Below are 23,440 nucleotides of genomic sequence, written 5' to 3' on the forward strand. Positions count from 1 at the left end.
GCAATAGTATAAATTTATGTTGGTATACTTTATATGGTCGTAAAAAAATAAATAAATTCTTTCTTATTATCTCCATAAGGAGAAAAGGAGGATAATTAATCCCACATAGTCAGCAATACTGAAATCCTCATGATTAACTACTTCTCATAATGTATTTTCACGTTTCAATATTTCACACACAGTCCCTAAAATAATAAGCAGCATTTAAAAAACCATAAAAATGCTCCAACCACACAAAATTGTTCTTGGTGACACACAAACTATATTTCTTCCTCTTTAGTTGAAAAGCTATATAAATCATGCAAATCCAACTATCCATCTGGAATACAGTGAAAGATCTCACCGAACTAATTCGTAAGTCTCTCCCAGTAGTGGATTGAAAGGCTTTCCAGTACGTTCCCACTGAGAAGCAACTGCAGATACAGCAAATGCAGCTACACACTGTTGGACAGAGCATTAGAAGAAGTTAAAAATAGCCTAGCCTCATTCTTTCTGGAAGTGAAATTTTACTGAAGACAGTAATTTACAAAATTATTCTGAAGAGTTAAATTATTTTGGATTTTTATTTTGGCTATAGCAACTCAATATAGAAATTTGGATTTTCAGAATGAAAACCGCTTTGATTTTCTTCTTACAGTGCCTTCTCAACTGTGATTTTATATCATGCAAAGGGTGCTATGAATTCTCTCAAGTACATAAAAACCTCTCATACCCCAAATTACTTCTAATTCATGTAACTATTTTCTTTTAAGGTATTAATATAATACTCTTATGATAGGAAACAAGAGATGCAAAACTAAACTATTAAATTGGTGTGAAGTCCAATGAGCAAAAGCTGATTTATATAAATAAAAGAACAGAAAGATTCTGTTTAGAATCCTTTTCTTTTTGGTTTGAAGGAGAACAATGTGTCTACTGTAATCTGCCATTAGTGTATTTCACATAAACATCTTCTATTTAAAAGAAAATAAAACAGCTAAACTCCTTGTCTTTTGTTTTAATATACAGTAGTATGTATACTTACGGGAGGTTGAATTTATTTCCCCCCCGGCACTCCAATGTTACATTTAAAATTAAGACTTAGAAACAGCTCATCAATGACAGCCTCATCCGTCTTTCTGTTATGGGGGCAGGAGGAAGGAAAGCAGAGACCACTCCAGACACACTGATTAGGTTGTGACAAGGCTTCCCGGCCTCACACAGGACTTCACCCTTTCATGTGTGGGGGGGAAAGGTGGTTGTGAGGTAGCCCACGGTTTCCAGGCCTTACTTGATACATACCTGCATCCTTTCCACAGGATCAGAGAGGGAACTGGCCTTGTGGATGAGATACGTATGCTCCATATATTCAGTTAGTCGCTGTAGGAAGCTTAAAGGCTCATTAAATATAACTGGCATCGTAATCTTAGAGAGTTCCTATTAAAAAATAAAACAAAACTGGAAGCTGTTATGTTTACTAGACATAGCAAATTTCTCTGCTGCTATCTTTACACAACATGATCCTGGAAAGGAGGTACCAGAAATCAGCAAACAATGAACTGTCAGTTCAGTTTCACTAATCTTCCCCCAAACTACCCAAGCTTTCCTTGGCTTCACACTTCAGTCTAGGGGCGGGCATGAGATGATGATTATTAGTAAGACTGCCTTAGATCTGAACTAGGAAGTGGGACACAAAAACCAAAATTCTTCATAATGGGCTAAGGATCTGCCACATATACCATTTTTGCGAGTAATTTTCCAAAAAGAAAGTTCAAATAGACTTTTTTGACTGACAACAATGAATTTTTTGAGCACTCATCTAGGGTAAGTTGTGGTCTAGGGTATCAGAAGGCTACTGTGTATTTAACAGAACAAATTTTAAATTGTCTTCCACAATGACACAGTCACAGTAGATGCTCAGAAATAATTTAATGACTGGGCGGGGCAGGGGGGGCGGTCTCTGACCTTCCCCAATGTCTCAACAGCTATTTGTCTTGTGCCATCATCAAGCAACAACACCATGAGGCCTTTTCAATAGTTAAGTAATGAACTTATCTCAGTATCCTAAGGTTAGTAGAAAGAATTCTCTGATTTTCTTCCCAACCTTCTCCCACCCACTGTTTAGTTTTCCGTGAGGATCAGGTCTCTCCTGGAACCTGATGGTTAAGGTCCTATGGTCAGGTTCAATTCCAAGGAGACAATCCAAGCTGAATGCCACCTGACTTCTCTGATATTTTTTCCTAAATGTCCACATTCTGAACAATCTGCAGTCAAAAATAATGTGCCCTTCACAAAACTGAAACCAGAGCACATTAGAAGAAAAGATGCACATTCATAACCATTAAATACTGCAAGTATTTAAACAAGTACAGACATTTAGCGGCACAACCTAATTAAGAGAAATGGTAGATTTGTTGCTGCCTCACCAGGGAGAATGGGAGAATAGGAATCTCAAAAGAGATTTTAAAAAGAACCTCGAAAGATATTTTAAAAAGAAAAAAAAGGAAAAGAATGCTCAACAATATACACTGTTAAAGATCCCATTAAACCCAGAAATTCACTGCTGGGGACAAGTCAGGAAAACTGTACTACCCAGCTTGTCATAATTGAGATTTTCCAGACTCTTTCATTCTGCTTTAAAAACTTAGTGTTTTTTCTTGAAAAAAACAATAGATTAACACAGAACTCTTTGTATAAAATAAAATAATATAAAAATTAAAACATGAAAATGCTTCTTTACTCCCCTTTCCTATTTCTCTCCCCAGGGCAAAGCATCATCAACTGTTAGGGATACACATAATGTGGATATACAGATATACATTCCTGTTTGCTTTGTTTTTTTAACGCGTGGGATCAGCTCTGTGGATCAACTCAGGACTTGCTTTTTTCCCCTTTCACGGTATTTTCGAGGTCTTGCTACATGCATTCATGTGAGTCTATCAAGCTCCCTGTACTCGGTGGATGGCATTATGGTCAGACCACTGAACCAAACTGGGTTTCACTCCTGGTTTTGCCATTTACTACCTGTGTGACCTTGGCCAAGCAAAACTTTTTGCCTTTTTCCTCATCAATAACATGCAACTAATAGTATGTATCTACAAAGTATTATTATAAGATTCAATTAAATAAGTTAATATTAGCAAAGCACTTAGATCAGTCTTAAGCACATTAGTACATGCTATATACACTTGTTAAATAACTGAAAAGGTCCATACATAGATATACCATGATATATTTAATCATATATCTTTAAGTACAGGGGTAATTACTGCTTTAAAGTACATTAAGTGGAATTTCTGGGTCAGTTATACCCATCTAAAAGACTGACAGATATTACACCAAGCTAAATGTCTTCCAAAAAGACTTTACCAGTTTATATTCCCACCAATACTTCATGAGAATAAAATTTTCTTTTAACATAAAAGAGAGGAGTACTACTTCCAATCTAGACCTGTTCAGTCTGTTATTAAACAAATATTTACTTGAGCACCTGTCAGTGCCAGGCACTGTTTTAGGGACTGGATTAAAAGCCTCATCAGAGCCAGTACTCCCCTGCAATGGCCTTTCCTCTTCCCTTAGCCCTTCTACATTCTGCCCATATTTCAAGGCCTAGTTCAAGTCTCTTGTACTGGTTTGAATAGTGGTATCTTCCCCTGCCCCCAAAGAATTCATGTCCACCTGGAACCTCAGAATGTGACCTTACTTAGAAATAGGGTTGTCTCAGGTGTAATTATGGTAAGGATTGAGATGAGATAATAGTGGATTAGGGTCCTAAGCTCCACAGGTAGTAAAATGGCTAAAAGGATGCGCTCTAAGAAACTAGACACCCTAGATGAAATGGACAAATTCCTAGAAATATACAACGTACACTGATGCTACCAGATACAAGAACTTAACAAGCCAATCACATATAAAGAAAATGAATCTGTCATCAAAAATCTCCTAGCAAAGGAAAGTCTAGGACCAGATGGCTTCACAGGTGAATTCTACCAAGAACTTCAAAAAGAATTAACACCAATCCTTTTAAATTCTTCAAAAAAAATTGAGGAGAGAAAATTACCCAACACACTTTATGAAGCCAACATCATCCTAGTACCAAAGCCATATAAAGATACTACAAGAAAAGGAAATTACCGACCAATCTCTCTAATGAACATAGATATGAAAATTCTCAACAAAATATTTTCAAATAGAATCCAACAGCATGTCATATGACTTATACATGACCACCAAGTGGGATTTATTCCTGGTTGCAAGGCTGGTTTGACATAAGAAAACCAATCAAAGTAAGATACCACATTAACAAAGTAAAGGGGAAAAAACCCACACGATCATGCCCACAATGCTGAAAGGCATCTGATAAAATCCAGCATCCTTTTTTGATAAAAACACTTCAAAAGACAGGAATAGAAGGAAAATTCCTCAATATGATAAAAGGCATGTATGAAAAACCCACAGCCAACATTGTACTCAATGGGGAAAGGTGGAAAGCTTTCCCTCTAAGACTTGGAGTAATACAAGGATGCCCACTTTCACCACTGTTATTTGATATATTGTACTATAAGTTCTAGCTAGGGCAATTAGACAAGAGAAAAAATTAAAGGCATCAAAAAAAATTTTTTTTAAAAATTAAAGAGAAAGTAAAACTCTGTTTGCAGATAACATGATCCTGCATTTAGAAAATTCTTAAGTATCCAGGACAAAGCTACTTTGGTTAATAAAAGAGTTCAGCAAAGTGGCAGGATATAAGATCAACACACAAAAATCAGTAATGTTTTGTACACTAGTAATGAACAATATGAGGAGGAAATCAGGGAAAATTACATTTACAATAGCAACAAAAAGACTCATATACCTAGGAATTAATTTAACCAAAGAAGTACAGGACCTATATGCAGAAACTACAGAAGAATGCTAAAAGAAATGAAAAAAGACCTAAACAAATAGACATTCCGTGTTCATGGACTGGAAGAATAAATATGGTGAAGACATTAATCTTACCAGAACTGATTTATAGATTCAATGCAATACCAATCAAAATTCCAACAGCCTATTTTACAGAATTAGAAAAGGTAATTACCAAATTCATTTGGAAGGGAAGTGCACTTGAATAGCCGAAAGCATTCTAAATAAGAAGAATGGCATGAGAGGAATTTCACTGCCTGACCTCGAAACATGGTACAAACCTACAGTGGTCAAAATGGCATGGTACAGCATAAAGATAGACACATCAAACAGTGGAACAGCATTGAGAATCCAGAAATAAACCCTCACCTATATTGTCAATCAGTTGTTTTTTTTTTTAAGATTTATTTATTTATTTCTCTTCCCTTCTCCCCCCCCACTCCGGTTGTCTCTTCTCTGTGTCTACTTGCTGCGTCTTCTTTGTCCGCTTCTGTTGTTAGCAGCATGGGAATCTGTGTTTCTTTTTGTTGCGTCATCTTGTTGTGTCAGCTCTCCGTGTGTGCGGTGCCATTCCTGGGCAGGCTGCTCTTTCTTTTGCACTGGGCGGCTCTCCTTATGGGGCGCACTCCTTGCGCGTGGTGCTCCCCTATATGGGGGACACCCCTGCGTGGCACGGCACTCCTTGCGCGTACCAGCACTGTGCGTGCGCCAGCTCCACATGGGTCAAGGAGGCCTGGGGTTTGAACCGCGGACCTCCCATGTGGTAGACGGATGCCCTAACCACTGGGCCAAGTCCGCCATCTGTCAATTGGTTTTTGACAAACCTACCAAGTCCATGTTAACGGGACAAAACAGTCTCTTCAACAAATGGTGCTGGGAGAACTGGATATAACCAAAGAATGAAAGAGGACCCCTACCTCACTCCATATTCAAAATGGATCAAAGACCTAAATATAAAAGCCAGTCCCATAGAACTACTAGAAGAAAATGTAGGGAAACACCTTAAAGACCTTCTGGTAGGTGGTGGTTTCTTGGACCTTAAACCCAAAGTATGCATAACAAAAGAAAAAAATAGATAAATGGGACCTCCTCAAAATTAAACACTTTTGCATATCCCAGGACTGTTTAAAAAAGGTGAGAACACAACTAACTCAAATGGGAGAAAATACTTGGAAATCACATGTCAGATAAGTTTACCATCTAGGATATATAAAGAGATGTTACAACTCAACAAAAAAAAGACAAATGACCCAATTAAAAAATGGGCGAAAGACCTGAATAGATATTTGTCCAAAGAAATACAAACAGCAAAAAAACATGAAAAAATGCTCAACATCAATAATGATTAGGGAAATGCAAATCAAAACTACAATGAGATATCATTTCACACTATTAAAAAGACAGAACTACAAGTGTTGGAGAGGATGTGGAGAGATAGGAATATTTATTTACTATTGTTAGGAATGCAGAATGGTACAGCCACCACGGAGGACTGTTTGGCAGTTCCTAAAGAAACTTAATATAGACCCGCCACATGACCCTGCAATACCACTACTGGGTATAACTCAGAAGAACTGAGAGCAGTGACACAAACAACAGCACACCGAAGTTCATAACGGCATTATTTACGACTGCCAAAAGCTGTAAACAACCAAGTATCCATCAACTGATGAATGGATAAACAAACTGTCATGTACTCACATGATGGAATATTATGCAGCTGTAATAAGAAATGAACTCAGAAAGTGTATGACAACATGGATGAACCTGGAGGACATTATGTTGAGCGAAGCAAGCCATTACTATGAACCAAATATATTGTAGAACATATTTTATGATTTAAAAAAATTATATGTATCCAATACATTTAACTGAGAAATGCGTGCTTTTATTCAATTTTATTTTTACTTTTTAATAACTACTTATATTTTCAATTATTAAATGTACAAAATAAAGTTGAATTTAAAAAAAAGGTAGGAAAAAAGGATGGATTCTGAAATCAAATGCCCCAGCTTTGGATTCCAGATCTATTTCCCATTGCCTGTGTGACTATGGGCAAGGGTCTTACACATCTCCAAAGTAGTCATTTCATTACTTACCTCACAACGAGCTTGTGTAGATTAGACGAATGAATTCATATAAAACATGTGGAACAGTGTCATACATACATTAAGTGAACAATGTATGTTAGCTATTCTCATTATTATTAATAATACACATGATCTCCAAGTCCTCCAAGGTTGCACTGAGGCAAGGATGCTTTTCCAGGACATGTTCCCTGGACCCTTGGGAGCCACGCTGCAGAGCAGCTACTCTGACAGCAGCCTGGCTTATGGGTTCAGACTTCAAAAGGGTTAGAGAGGAGGGAAACAACTCCTAACACCGCAGCCGGGAGGGGTCATCTGTAATCCCATTGGCTGGCTTCTCAGTGTCAAATGGATGGATGTCCTATCCACACACAAAAACAACAGGGGCTGGCTATAACGGCAACAAAACCTGGTGACAGCTGTCCTTTGACTTGTATGTGACACAGATGGTACAAATTCTGGCTCAGCTCTCTTCCTGCTTTCTACATCTCACTCTTCCGTGCACAACGGGATACTATTAATTTTAAAGGAATGAAGAAAACTTTAATTACCTGAAAGTTTAGTTCTAGCTCCCCACCCCACTCCATTCCCCAAATGATAAACATCATTAAGACTATAAAATGCTCACTAAGGAAATAAGAATGCTCTGGGGTACTATGGCATTTTCGCCCTTCCCTAATAATAATTGCTCGGGTAGAATGGGAGTATTTGTACCAAAGTGGTTTTGCTTTGTTTCCTCAGGAATCCTGATCCAGGGACTCTAAAGAGTTGAAAAATCACTGTGTACATTCACCCTTTCTCACATATATGTTTCCTCTCCACAGGGAAACACACAAGCAGAATCGCCAGAAGGATGAGTGCTCAACACCAGTTAACCAGGCTTTACATGAATTATCAAGTTAATGAAAAACTCTGGAGACCAAGGCAAAAGGGACAAAAAACTTATCAGCAGTTAAATGGGTAGATTATTTCTCAAACTCTAGAAAAGTTCCTAAAATTCTACAAGTAAAGGTTCTTTGAATTCAATATTATATTCTACAATAAATAATTTAAATACCTTTTTACTTCTTTTAATTACTCAGAATGCAAGCATTAAAGGAAATGAAAAGTTAACCACCTGAAACCAAAAACTTCTAGAAAAACAGCATGGAACTCTTTAGCACCCTGTGTTAGGCAATAATTTCATAGGCTTTATACCAAAAACAAAAGCAACAAAATGAAAGAACAAATAAATGGGAGTTTTTCAAAATTAAAACTTTTGTGCATCAAAGAACTTGATCATGAAAGTAAAAAAGTCAACCTACAGGGGGTACAGAATCAGCTCAAGTGGTTGAGTGCCTGCTTCCCACCCCAGCTATGAGGTCCTGGGTTCAATCCCTGGTACCTTCTAAAAAGAAAAAGAAAAGATAACCTATAGAATAGGAGAAAATATTTGGAAACCACATTTCCCATAAGGGTTTTTTTTTCCTTAAAGATTTATTTATTTATTTATTTATTTATTTCTCTCTCTCCCCTTCTCCCCCCTGCCCTAGTTGTCTGTTCTCTGTCTATTTTGCAGCGTGTTCTTTGTCCACTTCTGTTGTTGTCAGCAGCATGGGAATCTGTGTTTCTTTTGATTGCGTCATCCTGTTATGTCAGCTCTCCGTGTGTGCAGCACCCTTCTTGGGCAGGCTGTACTTTCTTTCACGCTGGGCGTCTCTCCTCACAAGGCACACTCCTTGTGCATGGGGCTCCCCAGCGTGGTGACACTCCTGCGTGGCAGGACACTCCTTGCGCGCATCAGCACTGCGCATGGGCCAGCTCCACACGGGTCAAGGAAGCCCGGGGATTGAACTGCGGACCTCCCATGTAGTAGACGGACGCCCTAACCACTGGGCCAAGTCCGCTTCCTCCCTTAAGGATTTTTATAACCACAATGTATAAAGAATCCTACACCTCATCGACAAAAAGACAACCCAATTAAAAAATGGGCAAATGATTTGAGTAAACATTTCTTGAGATAAAATATACAAATGGCCAGAAAGCACACAAAAAGATGCTCAACATAATTAGCCATTAGGGAAATGCAAATCAAAACCACAATGAAATATATACCATTTCATACCCTTTAGGATGGATACTATTTCTTTTTTTAAAAAGGTAAATAAGTATTACAATGTGAAGAAATAGGAAGGCTTGTTCATTGTTGGTGGGAAAGTAAAACAGTGTAGCCACTGTGGAAAACAGTTTGGCAACTCCTCAGAAAGTTAAACATAGAATTACCATATGATCCGCCAATCCCACTTCTAGATATATACCCAAAAGACCTGAAAGCAGGAACTCAAATATATTTGCACAATTGCCAAGAGATGGAAGCAATCCAAGTGTCTATCAACTGATGAATAAACAAGATGTAAATGCATACAATAAAATATCAGTCATAAAAAGAATGAAGTTCTGATCCATGGAGGAACCTTGAAGGCATCATATTAAGTAAAACATGCCAGACAGAAAAGGACAAATATTGTATGATCTCACTTAGATGAAAAAAAATTAGAATATGCAAATTCATGGTCAGAAACTAGAATACAGGTTACCAGGAGCCAAGGTCAGGGTAGGAAATGGGGAGTTAATGCTTAATTGGTACAAAGTTTCTGTTTGGGGCTATGGAAAACTTTGGGTAATGGATGGTGGTAGTACCACACTGAATTAAATTAATGCCACTGAACTGGATATTTGAAAGTGGTTAAAATAGGAAACTTTATGTTGTCTATATGTAACCAGAATAAAAAATTTAAAAACCCATAAAACTGTACAACATCAACAGTGAACTCTAATGTAAACTACGGACTACAATTAATAGTATAGTTACAATGATATTGTTTCATCAGTTGTGACAAAGGTAACACACTAATGCTAAGTGTTAATAAACTGGGGATGGGTGGGTAGGGGAGTAGCAGCATATGACAACTCTGTACTTTCTCCATAATTTTTCTGTAAACCTATAACTTCTCTAACAAAAAAAAAGAAAGTTACCCATCTGGTACAAGTAATAGAGGAGGAGAAGAAAAAGGAGGAGGAGGGAGAGAAAATGAGTTGAGAGAACATAAGCACAGAAATCCAGATTTCGATAAAAATAACCTAGACTCTCAGGAGAAAATAGCACTCTATTTTAACAAACAGCAATGTGCTTGCAACTTCATTGTCTCTATCAGTTTGTAATTATTTTAAAATAATTTTGCAATTAAATTAATTGTTGAAATCTACAGCACCCTGGACATGTAATGAAAAATTCAATGACCCAAACAACATATTATTTCCTTCCCTCTCAGAGTTCCTGGAAGTTCAGAGACACTATTTTCATTTCTAAATACAATGAACTTTGGTTCTCTTGATGTTGTATACAACTAATTAGTAGGCGTGTGTATTCTAGTAATAGGAAAAGCAACAATACACATTATGAAGGTCAAGTTCCCGGAAGAAACATTAGCTAGGATACTCTTCTTATCATTAAGAGCTTCAGTCAGCTGGAAAAATTAAATATTTATGCCAGGCAATTCTACCTTGTGACCCAGCTAAAAGCAAAGTTTAAATTTATCCATGCAAATTAATACTAACCAATGATGGAACTGAAGAAATTCTTAATTGCAACTGCTCATCAGCTGACAAACTGAGAAGCAAAAAAAAGGAGAGGGCTGCTTTTTCACTTGAACACTATATATAACAACCTTAAGGCAAAGCCACGTTAGATCTTAACTGAAGAGGAAAATATTTTATAAATGTAAAGTCTACCATTGAAATGCCAAATACCTAACTACTTAAACCCTGGTTAATAGAGAGAAAATCCAACATAAATGTTAGGCTACGTGCGGCTGCCCTGGCTGGCAGGGTCCTTGCCCAGGTGTGTGACCCCAGCACCGAGTGGCCTTCTGGCCTCCACTGACAGCAGTGGTCGTGGCTCTGTTCCTTACCTGGAGTTCTGTCCTCCATAGGGTCATGCTCCACAAGCCCGCCCTACCTCCTGCAGTCACCAAGGATGTGGAAGTGCCCCCCTTTCTTAGATTTACAGTCTCTGAGAGTTAAATGTCCCTTTCCCACCTTGTGCTACTCAGTTCTTCCCTTTTTGCAAGATTTCTAACATACTGAGTTCATTATTTCATGAGACGGTCTTGCCATCTGAATACCACTGGGCATGCCCAAAGAAATCACTCCCAGACACTAGGAGAAGGCACTCCTGGAAGCCCCTGGAGGGGCGCTGTGGACAAAGCCTGCTTCCACCTCCTTCTGTGGCTTGTTACCTGGTTCCTCAGCTCCCACACACCAGCCTGGGGGAACATGACTAGGGCGTGAGTGCAAGGTGCAAGGAAATGAAGGAAATGGAGCAGGAAAGGAGTGTGTATGTGTAAACCAAACCAAAGGGCGGGCACTTTAGTGCAACCGGTGAAAAACACAGGGATGATGAAACAAGAAAAGCTACGAGGGAAAAAATACCAGACAAAAGAATATTCCTTGGCTGAATATTTTCATAGTTGGGAGGCAGTGCAAGCCCTCTCCTTGGAGGTATTTAAGCCAAAGGTGGGACAACTATCAGATGGGCTGTGGAAGGAGGATTTAAGCACTGGCTGGAAGCCTGGGTCAGCACAATGGTCTTTCAATTGCATTCGCTTGAAGCTGACAAAGACACTCCAGGGGTACACAGGTAGGGATGGCTTTAAGCGAACCCACCTTCGGACACTGGACTTTTACTTGCTGTCTCCCTAAACACCAAGAGGCCTGGCAATGCCCTGCACTGGAGATGCCATGTTGTCCTCCTTTCCCACTTCTCCTTTCACAATTGCCCATCTTCTAGTTAAAACAAAAACACACCTTGCACCATACTAAATCATATCCAGAGTACCAAACGAATGGAGATTTACCAGTACAGTACTGCTATCCATGAAGCCTCTTTTAACAAGGCACCATTAATCTGCAGTAAACCCCACATCTTCCCAGTTTCAGTTAAAGGAAAGACACAGCATTAGAAAAGGTCTTCTGGCCCATGTTGGGATATTCTGGATTCAGATCATTGTCGGGGGGGGGCGGGGTGTGTGTGTGTGTGTGTGTGTTCTGGATTCAGATCACTGTCAGGTGTGTGTGTGTGTATTCTGGATTCAGATCACTGTCAGGTGTGTGTGTGTGTGTATTCTGGATTCAGATCATTGTCAGGTGTGTGTGTATGTGTGTGTGTGTGTATGTGTAGGTGCCAAGTTTTATTTAACTTGCTTCTTCTAGCCCCTCTCGAGTCAGTATTTATACTGTGCCAGATTTGGGATATTCTGAATTCAGATCATTGTTGGGTGTGTGTGCGCGCGCGCCAAGTTTTATTTGTGTGTGTGTAGGTGCCAAGTTTTATTTAACTACCTTGCTTCTTCTAGCCCCTCAAATCAGTATTTATAATGTGCCAGATTTGGCAAAGCTCCAAATGTTATCTAGCTTTCTATCTATTTTAGATTTAGAATTCAAAGATGGAATGTCTATTTGAATTAGAAAATAACATCAAACTCCTCCCGATCTGGTGACCAGTCTCATCATCATGAGGCTTGGCCCTCAGGTTAGGGGCAGACTTTGAATGAGTTAAATGTGCAGTTTTGAAGAAAATATATTTAAAGCTCATGAGAAGATATGAAATACTTCATCAAAAAGTATTATATCGCAAAGATATATTTCATTTCATTGAGATATATTTTCATTTTCTCCACTTCTTCTTAAAATTGCATTGGACATCAGAGTGGAAGGAAACAATTACATGAAGAGTGGTTTGATGAGCCTGGAAAAGTCTCGCTGGTATATTTCCCAGACACTGAGGAGCCTAGAACTCTAGTGAAAGGTAACAAAATCCTTATCAAGTCAGGGGTTTTAAAATCTTTGCTTGATTTAGTAACACTGAAGGAAGTCCTACCTAATTGAATTGCCTTGCCAGCATATAGATTTTAACCGTTATTTTTTATATTATTATATGATTTGTGACATATAACTAGGAAGGGGGTCAAAGGACTGAATGACCTTGCTAGATATTTTTTTTTAAATGAACCACAAAACTCCTATTTCCATCTATCTATTAATATGAACAAGTTTCTCTCAGTCCTTGCATCTATTAAAAAATAACTTACTGAAAACTTTCTCATTCTAGTAATAAGTGATATTCATTCTCAGATATCTAAACCCACTTGAAAAATATTCACTAATAACATTTTGCCTTTTATGTTAATACATTTCTTAAATTTTGTAACATTTGTTATTTTGACCACTTACATACTAATATCAACAATTACTTGATGCAGAAGTAATATTTTCAAAAAAAGTCTGGCAGTCATAGGATATAAATTTTCAAATTTGAATTCTATACATATTTTTGTGATACCTTAGCATGATATGGTGATCAATAAAAGACCTTCAAAGACAAAAACATTGTTAGGATGATATTCTATGGGAAACATGGAATGAAAATATGAGTTGAAGAGAAAATGGAAAAAAAAAATTTAAAAAGAAGAGAAAATCGGTCTATATAAATTTTCCGACTATTAAAGAACAGCTTGTCCATGTATTTAGTGAACAAACAGAATGATGGCAATCAAATCTCTATGGTATTTAAAATCTCACTTTAGAAGCGTGAGGTAACAATTCATTCTAAAAAGTCAGTTTTTATAATATCCCAGACCTCTGTCATCTCCTACGATAATCCAGGGTTGGCACGTGCATGGCCCCGAGAGTGAGGTCAACTCAAACTTTGCCCCTCGGTGCCTCACGTGCATCACACAGTCCTGACCCTGGTTTCCAAAGTCCCTAAGTATGAACACCTACAACCTAACTTAGGGGTGAGCTCTGTTAAGAAAGCCTTTAGAGTAAAATGACAGCTGAGAAGGGAAAATATAGGATAATGAGATTATTAGATTAAGGAGTTTCACAGCAGAGGGACAATGGGAGTAAGGAAATCAGGAACAAAGCTTTCAAAGTATTAGCCAATAACAGTATTACTCCCAAGGGGCTGGGAATTTCTTAGGTAAAAGCTGCGATCACAGGTTTAGGATTGAATTCCAGTTACATAAAGTAAGTATTCACTTCATGTGTAATCCAAAATTGTGGTAATGTAACCCTCTCCAAAACAGACTGGGAGAAGAAAAGAAGGATGTCACCAGTTTTGGAGAGCTAATTCTCTATATTCATATCAGGAAAAGCAAAGCAAAACGTGCATGTATGTAGACGTGGGGGAGATGGAGACAAAGCGAGCCTGGCTGGAGAAGGAGCCCAGGGCGCTCAGGTGACAAATGCCTGCAGAAGATACTCAGACTTTCTTTCCTAATTAAGACAAACTTGTACTTAAACCACACCAGGCAGATACCCTGCTATAGTGAGTTGTAAAAAGCTACATAGTTTGAATGATAACACCAACCATAAACATCAGAAATCAAGGGCATTAACCATTTTAGAAAAAGTCGTGGACCTGTCCAGTGTAGAACTGTGAACTTGTCACCTGCAGGACCTTCCCAGCCTCCACTCTCACCTGGCATCTCCTCAGGTTGAAAGAGACCCTAGAGATGGGTGTGAAAAGCTATGGCTCAATATCAAATTTCTTCAGCTACTTTTAAGACTTGTTCTTACCATATTGGTAAACTGGGGTATGAAGCTAAGGGAAGAACAGCTGAAGGGTATGAACATGCTTCTGTAGCTGAGATTTACCCACAAAGACAACCAGAGGTGAAGTATTTGGATTGTTAAATGTAACGGAATCAAGGAAGTGCAATGGGGGATTTTAAAACATATCTTCACTTCAAAGTTAAAGGTAATAAAATGTATAGATAACATTATTTTCTATGTTTTGACCTATTTTCTTTTGTGGGCAATGGGAAAAGACAGATATTGGAGGGAGTTAATATCAAAAAAAAATACTATAAAAATTTACTCTAGTGATAATATTTGCATTTCTCTCTCAAGATGCACCTTTTTTCAGTTTGTCATTTTTAGGAGGTAATGGGGATTGAGCCCAGGAGCTTGTACATGGGAAGCAGGTGCTCAACCACTGACTTACATCCACTCTCCACACCTTGTTTTTAATATATATCATTACCTGGCACTTACACCCTTTGACTGCTGCCCAAGAGAGGGTTTTCCTATACAGATTGTGTCCAAAACATACTTCCAAATGCCAGATGACTTCCTCCCAATAGGAAGAAATAAATGTTCTTCAAGGATTTTAGTCTGTTATAGAACCTCAGCAGAGGACCCTTTCCAAAATATTATTTCCCTTGCAGCTCTCTCTGTTTTTAATCAGCAAGTTCTTTAGATAAAAGTTTCAAAACATATTTTGCAGAACCCTTCCAACCCAAATAGCTCTTTTATTTGCTTTATTTTCTTTCTGATTCAGAATCTGCCTTTATTTGCACAAATAATTCTGCATCTGAAAATAAAAATTTAAATACCATTTTATAGAAGAAGAGTATCTTTCAAAGTATGACAGGTACAATCCAGTGCAACATTATTTCCCATCTTCTAAGAGGACGGTTAGTCTTAATTTAGACAGAAGGCTGCTTTAGGCATAAACAGACAGATTGCTGGTCACCAGCCTAACAAATTTACAACACCATCACTAAAGGTGACACCCAGTGAAAAATAGGAGACAGTAGGGAACACTTTCAGGCAAGAGAAGTACAAACTCACAAGGGCAGAAAGACTAAGTCGTATCTGAGCTTGTCATACAAACTCCCTTGGCCAAACAGCCTTAGGGAGAGGTGCAATACCAACCCTGAAGTAACTGAGAAAGCGGCTTTCAACCTGTAGGTTTGATTCATTATGAAGCTGTGCGATCAATTTAGGGAGTTGGAATCAGCATTATTTTAACTTAGCAGAAAATACCTTCTGTATTAATAATAATATTCTTGTGCAAAACTGAATTTAACTTTATACACATACAGATATACCTGTTTGCCTACTGGATCACAACGATAAATACATTTACTGAGAGTTTGAAAAGCACTGACTCAGAATATAAAGAAATACTCATTTTTGTCCTGAAACTTTCGGTCCCAAAGAGACTTAATAGGTGTAATTAACATCTTTTTTTAAGTGTGTGTGTGTGTATATATATATATATTTGCTTGGTCCTGCTGATGAATTCTACTATCTAAGTAAAATTAGAGCCCAGTTGTGATTAACTGCTGATGAGAAGAACTACTACTTATCAGCACTATACTAAACCAGGGACTATTCTAGACATTTTACTTAAATTATCTCACGTACCTCTCAACACATCTATAAGGTATGAAAGTATTACCCTAATATTACAGAAGAAGAAATGCTGCAGAGGGAAAGCAATTCCCCATGATCTCACAGTTAGAACGTAGCAGAGCTGGGAAAGATCCTACATTATTCAGCTGCAAAGCCTGAATGAATTTCTCTCCATGCATTAGGATTCAGAAAATATAGCTTTAAAACGAATGTTTCTGAGACTGACTCCTTGGAATTTACACTTAGGAAGCCACACTCAGAAAATGGGAACATCAGAAAAATGCCACTGTGAATACACCACCAACCAGTTGAAAGGAATCCAGACATCTGAATGAAGATATTTAGAAGTCGCCTACACTTCTCAGGGCAGGGGGAAGCACACAGGTTGCACACCAAATTGAAAAATTTTTTAAAGCATTATCCAGGCAGATTCCCTGGCAGCTTAGGACTCATAAGTCTTTAAATTCGCATCATTTTGACGGTCAAAGGTCATGCTAGGAAGTTAAGAGAACTTCCCTTGGAATTCTTGTCTCACTGACGTCAAGACGGTAGTGTTGACCCCAGTCTTTAAGGAACCCAAGAACTTATGTAATGGTAAATGATGCCTAAAAATCGAAAAACAAAAATGAACAAAGCAGATAACGAAGCTAAGCAGAGACATATTTCAAAGATTTACTACACCACACTCATAAATTCAAAGTACAAAAACATTCTCTGTGCAGAGAAAAGTAAGTGAAATTACATTCTATACCCTTGTTGCGGAGTGGGGAGGGTTTGGGGGGTGCTATGTCAGTCTTCTTCTAGAGAGAATCTCTGGGAAGGTCTACCTTTAGAGAATATAGATTTTCTTTTCCTATTTTCTTACAATGAACAGATATGAAAGCCACGTATGAAATGGCATAAAGACTGGTTCAATTCTATCAGTAAAACCTAATGTAAGTTTTTTCCCAATTTCTGATTCTCATAGGATTCCATAAACACTGTTGTGCATCACTTTTACGCAAAAGACATACGATTGAACACATATCTGCTAAATGTCATATTACAGAACTGAAGTTAATTTACCATTCCAATACATTTTCTGAGGATGCTCCAGATACTGAAGTCATTTCTGGAAAACATAGGGGAAGGCAAACTTGTTCTGAAAAAAAGAAAAGAAAAACACAAAGCTTTAAGTGAAACACCATTGACGCTGGGAAGAAAAAACCCTTGTCATTAACATATATAGAGGCACATTACAAATGTGTCATCCCAGGCGGGGCGAGCCGGGTAAACCTGGGGTTGAGCCTGTCCACTGCTGTTACGGCCGCTGAAAGACCATGGCAGCCAGTCAGCTGGGCCTGTGTCTTCAGTGCTGTTCTGATCCGAGTCTCCCGGCACCCAGGGCCCTGGTCTTAGCTGTCTGGATCACCTCAAAGGCACATGGTCCTTTCAGGAGATGCCACACTGGACTCTGCTGCTTGGGCTTAGCACATGCCGTCCGTATGTTCAACTCTAGTATTTACTAGATTATCCTATTCCAGATGCTAAACTAGGCAAACAACATACCAACACAGAATCTAGCTTAAGGGGTTTAAGAAATTAAATGGGAAAATATAAACTGTAAAAGCCAAAGTAAAAGTTAGGCCCTACATCATACATTAGTACTTATCCGAGGATAGACACTGAAAAAAATCTAGCAAACTCTGGATACATTTTTTAAAAACCTTAAAAATTAACTTCTACAGAAAGAGCATTTCCAAAGCCTCTGATGGATTTTGGAAGTGGTGAGAAGGTTGGTGGTGGTCAGGGGCAGAGGGTGTGTGGCTTGGAGAAACAGCAGGTTAGTCCTCAGGTTTCCTGATGCACTGGCAGCCAACCCTACTTCCACAGACTGGAAGGTCAGCACCACAGGGAAGAAACAGCTAAAGAACTTTCTAAAGCATCATTATAAAAATGTACTCTTTTTATAGTCATCTAGGTTTATGGCAAGTGATGCTAACTTTCCAGTTGCCTCCTAGAATACATCCATAATTAAAACATTAAGGAAAAAAATTAACCTCTAAAGAACCTCTTCTGTAAGCTTATTAATTTGAATTATATGTTAATAAAATTTTAAGTTATAAAATAAAGAATATCATTCAAAAGTCCTCTATGGTAAAATTCTTTTGAATACTTTTTCTTTTTCAGGACCACACACTGTCTATTTGGCAGATTTGCCAATCTGCCAGATAAGTGACCACAGATATTCTTTAAATTTCATTCCCCAACTACTTAAGACGATCAGTTTTCTGTTAAATCAACAGAGGATAGCAGGGCTAGGAATCCTTGCCTTACTCTACCATTTGCATTTATAGTACAGTTTTAGAGATGTATATAAACTCTATTTTCCATCCCCCGCCTATGAAAAGCTTAGTGGAAATGTAACCTATACCTAGGAATTTGTGAATCTGAAATAAGCTTTGTGAAGACAAAATGAGGGACTGTAATTTTCCCACACAAATGCTTACATCAAATTCATTGGTATGTGCTACTATTCTGATGAAAGGATTGTATTAGAGGGAAGAAAGCAGAGACACACAAACTTTGTGATTATTTTCAGTTTAGAAAACATTACAGGATTGCCAGCCATAATCCCACCAGGGAAGATGCTATTCTTATCTTTAAGGTGCATAACTTTTACGGCATTTTATGAAAATCTAGTAAGTACCCAATAATGAGGAGGCCCAATTAACATACAACATGAAGCATCCATTCCAGAACACAATCAGAAAGAAGAGGAAAGGACTGGGAAAGGTAAACAGTTGTCACAAGGCCATACTCCTTCTTGCGCAGGACAGGCAGGGCCAAGCTCAACCTCCGTCAGACACCCGTGGGTGCACCGCACCGACCAGAAGGTCAAGAGAAACGTTAGCTGCAAGGACAAGGACACGATGCAGAGGTCACGGTTGAGTAAATGGCCTCGGGGTTGCTGGCCACAATCTAAAGTCAAAAGTGTGATGAGGCTGCCAAAAAGGCAGGTGGCAATCTCAGACTGCCAAACGGGAGGGCAGCGGCAGAAGGACGTCCCCAAGGGCAGTTCTGTAGTGGTCAGACTGGTGCTGGAACCTGAAGGCAGGTGCCACTTTTTAAAATACATATATTTTTATCACAGAAGTTGTGAACTTACAAAACAATCATGCACATGTGTGGAATTTCCATACAACGCCCCTTCACCAACACACCACACTGTGGTGGAACATTTGGTACCGATTATGAGATATCATCATCAGACTATTACCACTAACTATGGTGCATAGCATATATCTGGTATAATTTTGCCATTCCCCCCGATCATTAACACAGTTCATCTTTGGCACTGATGCAAGACTATTACAGTATTGCTGTTAACTATAGTCCACAGGTTATGTTATTTGTATTTTTCCATTGCTTCTTCACATTCCCACCACCCTGCATTATTGACGTACATCTGTTCTCGTTCAAAGAAGAACATTCTTGCATTTGTACTATTAACCACAACCCTCATCAACTTTTGGGTTCACTGTGTTATTAAGTCCCTAGATTATACTCGAGCTTTCTTTAATTGACATTTACATCCCTGGACTACCCTTTCAGCCACAATTTCATTTATAAACCAGCTGCTGCTCACTACAATGCGTTGGGCAGGTGCCACTTTTAAAGGGAGCCTTCACACCCCACCCTGGAGGATTTATCAAGAGGCCAGGCAGAGGTGACAGGAACACATCTCTTCTAAGCAGTGGTTGAAGGAACAAAGAATCCTGGGGTCGGGAGCAGCAGGCATGACAGTGTACAGTGTCACAGAACATGAGAGGATGGGTCCTGGGCTGGAGGGAGTAATGCTGTGCCCACGCCCCCCAGCTCTTCTTGTGCTCAGGTGCCGGCTGTGTTTTTCTCCATGGAACTGATCTGAATGTGGCATGCTGTAGTCTCTTGCTTATTTGTTGACTACCCCCCACCACGGTCTGTAAGCTCCATAAGATCACGATTTATCCACTGCCCTGTTGCCTAGGACACAGAGTAGGTGTTTAAGTGTTTGAACTTTGGAATGTATAAGGCCTTTAGCACACATTCTCTCTTTCATAAAGAATTTGGTTTATCTAATGTTCCTCAAGGGGTTAGAACTAGTACCGCTGGTGAAAGTTACAGGATGGCTAATACAAAGAACTGTCTTATGATTAACTCCAAAAACGGGAGGCGAGAGATGCTTACTAAGGACCGCTCCAAACAGAGGCTGCAGGAGCTGCCGGTCATGGCCTGGCAAGGTGCTTATGGCTGGGCAGGAGTGGGTCCAGGTCAGCTAGGCCTGGGGTGCACCTGATCATCCCACCAGGCGCAGGGCAGCCCCGCACAGCACAGAACTGCTCAACTGCTGGTGCCAGTGGTGCCAAGGCTGGGACACCTGTCGTGGAACTAGAACATGAGCCTCCTCTTCAAACTGTGTACTAGCGTCATTAAAAAAACAAAGCGGAACAGCTGAAATCAGCTTTGATTGTGTATTTTATTTGACCCAATATATCCAAATATTGTCATTTCAACATGTAATCGATAAATTATTAATGTGATATTTTACATTCTCCTTTCCATGTAAGACTTCACAATTGGGTGTGTATTTTACACTTAGAGCACATCTAAGTTTGGCTGCTAAGTTTTCAACAAAGTGAAATCTAGTCTTACCAAAACAGTGAAGATGTGTTTAATGGTGAAAATTTTTGCACTGCTTCACATTTAAAACTTAAGTTGAGATCAACTAAAATTCAGTGGAATTAAGATTCCAGTCTCACATCACACTAGCCATATTTCAAGTGCTCAAAAGCCAAACGTAGCTAGTGGCTTCCGCACTGGACGAGGTGGCTGTGACCTCTCCTGAAAACAACTGTATTGTACTGTCTAAGACTGGGGCAGGAGCAAAAGCCTGTTAACGACAGGAGTCCAAAGTCAAGGAGAGACTAAACAGTCCACTGGCCTCATCGTCAAGAAAATGCTAAATCTTCTGCAGAGCTATTAAAGAGAAGGCAATAGAGTTTTTAAAAATTGGTGTTGCAAAGAATACACTTCTATATTTTAAAATGCCATTCCCCTCACCAGGAGAAACCATCACAACAAAAAAGAATCCCCTAATGATTTTAGCTGAAGGTGGAGTTACTCCAAGCAGAAATAAGAACCAATGAGTGCAGAAATCAGAATTTTCAGGCTGAATGCACAGATGAATTATTCTCATCCCTTGGAGTTGATCTGAGAGTCATTATCCTGGATTCTATGCTTCCTTTTTTCTTGACACAGAGAGAAAAAACACCCTGTACCAGGGACTGAGAGTGATAGGTCCTGTCTCTCTCTTCAACCATACAGATGACATTATGACTATCCACACAACAGCACAATAACTGGTTCTTCAGCGAAAAGTCTCATCGCAGTGGGTTTTTTTTCTATGTGCTGCAAACGGCTCAGCTAGTTAGCGCCCCATCATTCACTGCTACCCAAAGTGACCAAACCAAATTAATTGATAAAGTGTGACTAACAGACACTGTGCTCAAATCCCTTCATCTTGACAAAAGTTGTGTGTAGTCAGGAGATCACTATCCCCTAAATCTTTCAGAGATATTCAGATGGCAGAAACCCCCCGTAAGGCTCAGCCTGACGGCGCCCTGCTCCTTCACGCGATGGCCCAGACCTGCTCTGACCCACCTGCTGAGCTCCAGGCTCACTGCCTTCCTTGCTAGGCTCCATGGGGCACTAGGCGAAACAAAGGACATTTTTGCTCAAAAGATCCTTTGGGTGAAAAAAAGAGAGGAAAGAGCACAAAACAAAAGCAGACAAAACTAAGCTTCAGCAGGCTTAACCATCAGGTGTTTCTCGTTTTTCAGGTTCATCTCTAAATTCGCATGTGGTACAACGTGAGCTCTTGTGGGCCTGGAGTATGGGCATGTATAGATTTTACTGAAATATCCTCCTCGGGGTTACAGTATATTGTTCAGGCAGTTCCAGCCTGTTTAATAGTTGTTTTGGTGGAAGGGCTGAGTCTTGGAGCTCCCTGCTACCCAGAATTTCCACCTCTCCTTGGGGAGGGCTTTTTCCATGGAGGATACGGAAGGAGCAGGGAAGAGGAACCAGGGCTACAGTGCAAGCGCTGCTGTCCTGTCTAAACTGGCACCAACCTTATGTAGAGGCTGCGCAGCATTCCAAACAGCATACAGCTCGCCTGAGTAGAGAAGCCAGATCTGTCCTAAGGTAAATAATGCCCATCATGATCAGTCTCTTAGAAATGAGGGTTTAATTTTATTACCTGTGGATCCATTTTAAAGAATCTTTAAAGGTCTCTGCCATTTTTTTAAAGTACAAACATAAGAAGACAAAAATGTTCATAGTCATTGCTATATCACCTGCCCACTAGACTATCGTTTCAATTTTTAAGAGTGCTCTGTATATTATAAATAAAATTTTATTCATCACCTACACTGTAGATAATTTTTTCAAGTCTATCATTGCCTTCTCACTCTGTTTATAGTATAATTTGCGGAATCAAATCTACTTGTATGGGGAGACTCTACACATTGTTGTCATAACCAACCTGTGAAATATTAAGAAACAGCTACCTTTCAACATTTTCCCTATGGACAAGATGAAAAACAGTTCATCAACCTATTAATAGTTATACCAGAGAAAAGTAATGTCTTCAATTCACAAATTCAAACTTTATATCAAAATCCAAACAGCAAATACAAAACAATCTGCTCAAGCATATACCTGATATGGTAGTAAGCACAATCTGTTCAAATGTATTGTGGCTTTTGAAATCCGTTCTATTTTGGGGGGTAAAAGAAAGATCAGCCCGGGGAAGAGGTGTGTTAGATACCCTTGCAGATTTTCTCCTTCCACAAACTGATACAAGTATATTTTTTCCTCTCATTTCTATAGGATAGAGTATTAGAGGTAAAATGGAAGGTTCAAACTGTATCTCTTACATTTTACTCGAGGTGCCAAATTGTTTTCTGAAAAGATTTTAATAATTTCACATTTCACTTTTTCCAATGCTGCTACTAGCAACAGGTGTCAATAGGTCTTTTAATTTCTGCCAGGCTGCTATAAAAAGATATCATATTATTTCACTTTGTTTTTCCCTTACTACGAATGAGTTAGAACATCTTTTGATATGTTTAATGCACATCTATAAACTGCCTATTTACAACATTTATTACACTGGACTTTTTTCTGCCAATCTATAAAAACTTATA

The 23,440-nt window shown here is 39.0% G+C and overlaps 2 protein-coding genes across 3 annotated transcripts in view; one reads left to right on the top strand and one right to left on the bottom strand.

Moving 5' to 3' along the window:
- Positions 1-7,950, top strand: part of CABYR (calcium binding tyrosine phosphorylation regulated) — a 46,715-nt gene extending 38,765 nt beyond the window's left edge. The window contains exon 5 of the mRNA XM_071208501.1: positions 7,796-7,950. Coding sequence (XP_071064602.1) covers positions 7,796-7,935 — 140 coding nt within the window. The 3' untranslated portion in view covers positions 7,936-7,950. The remainder of the gene's footprint in view (positions 1-7,795) is intronic.
- Positions 1-23,440, bottom strand: part of OSBPL1A (oxysterol binding protein like 1A) — a 238,509-nt gene that overhangs the window by 20,326 nt on the left and 194,743 nt on the right. For both annotated transcript variants that reach the window (XM_058277558.1, XM_058277559.2), the window contains 3 exons: positions 17,277-17,352; positions 1,282-1,416; positions 344-441 (listed from right to left, as the gene is read on the bottom strand). In XM_058277558.1, the coding sequence (XP_058133541.1) occupies positions 344-441; positions 1,282-1,416; positions 17,277-17,352 (309 nt within the window). The remainder of the gene's footprint in view (positions 1-343; positions 442-1,281; positions 1,417-17,276; positions 17,353-23,440) is intronic.

This window comes from Dasypus novemcinctus, chromosome 16, assembly GCF_030445035.2.
Source record: "Dasypus novemcinctus isolate mDasNov1 chromosome 16, mDasNov1.1.hap2, whole genome shotgun sequence".
In the NCBI taxonomy this organism is placed as follows: Eukaryota; Metazoa; Chordata; class Mammalia; order Cingulata; family Dasypodidae; genus Dasypus; species Dasypus novemcinctus.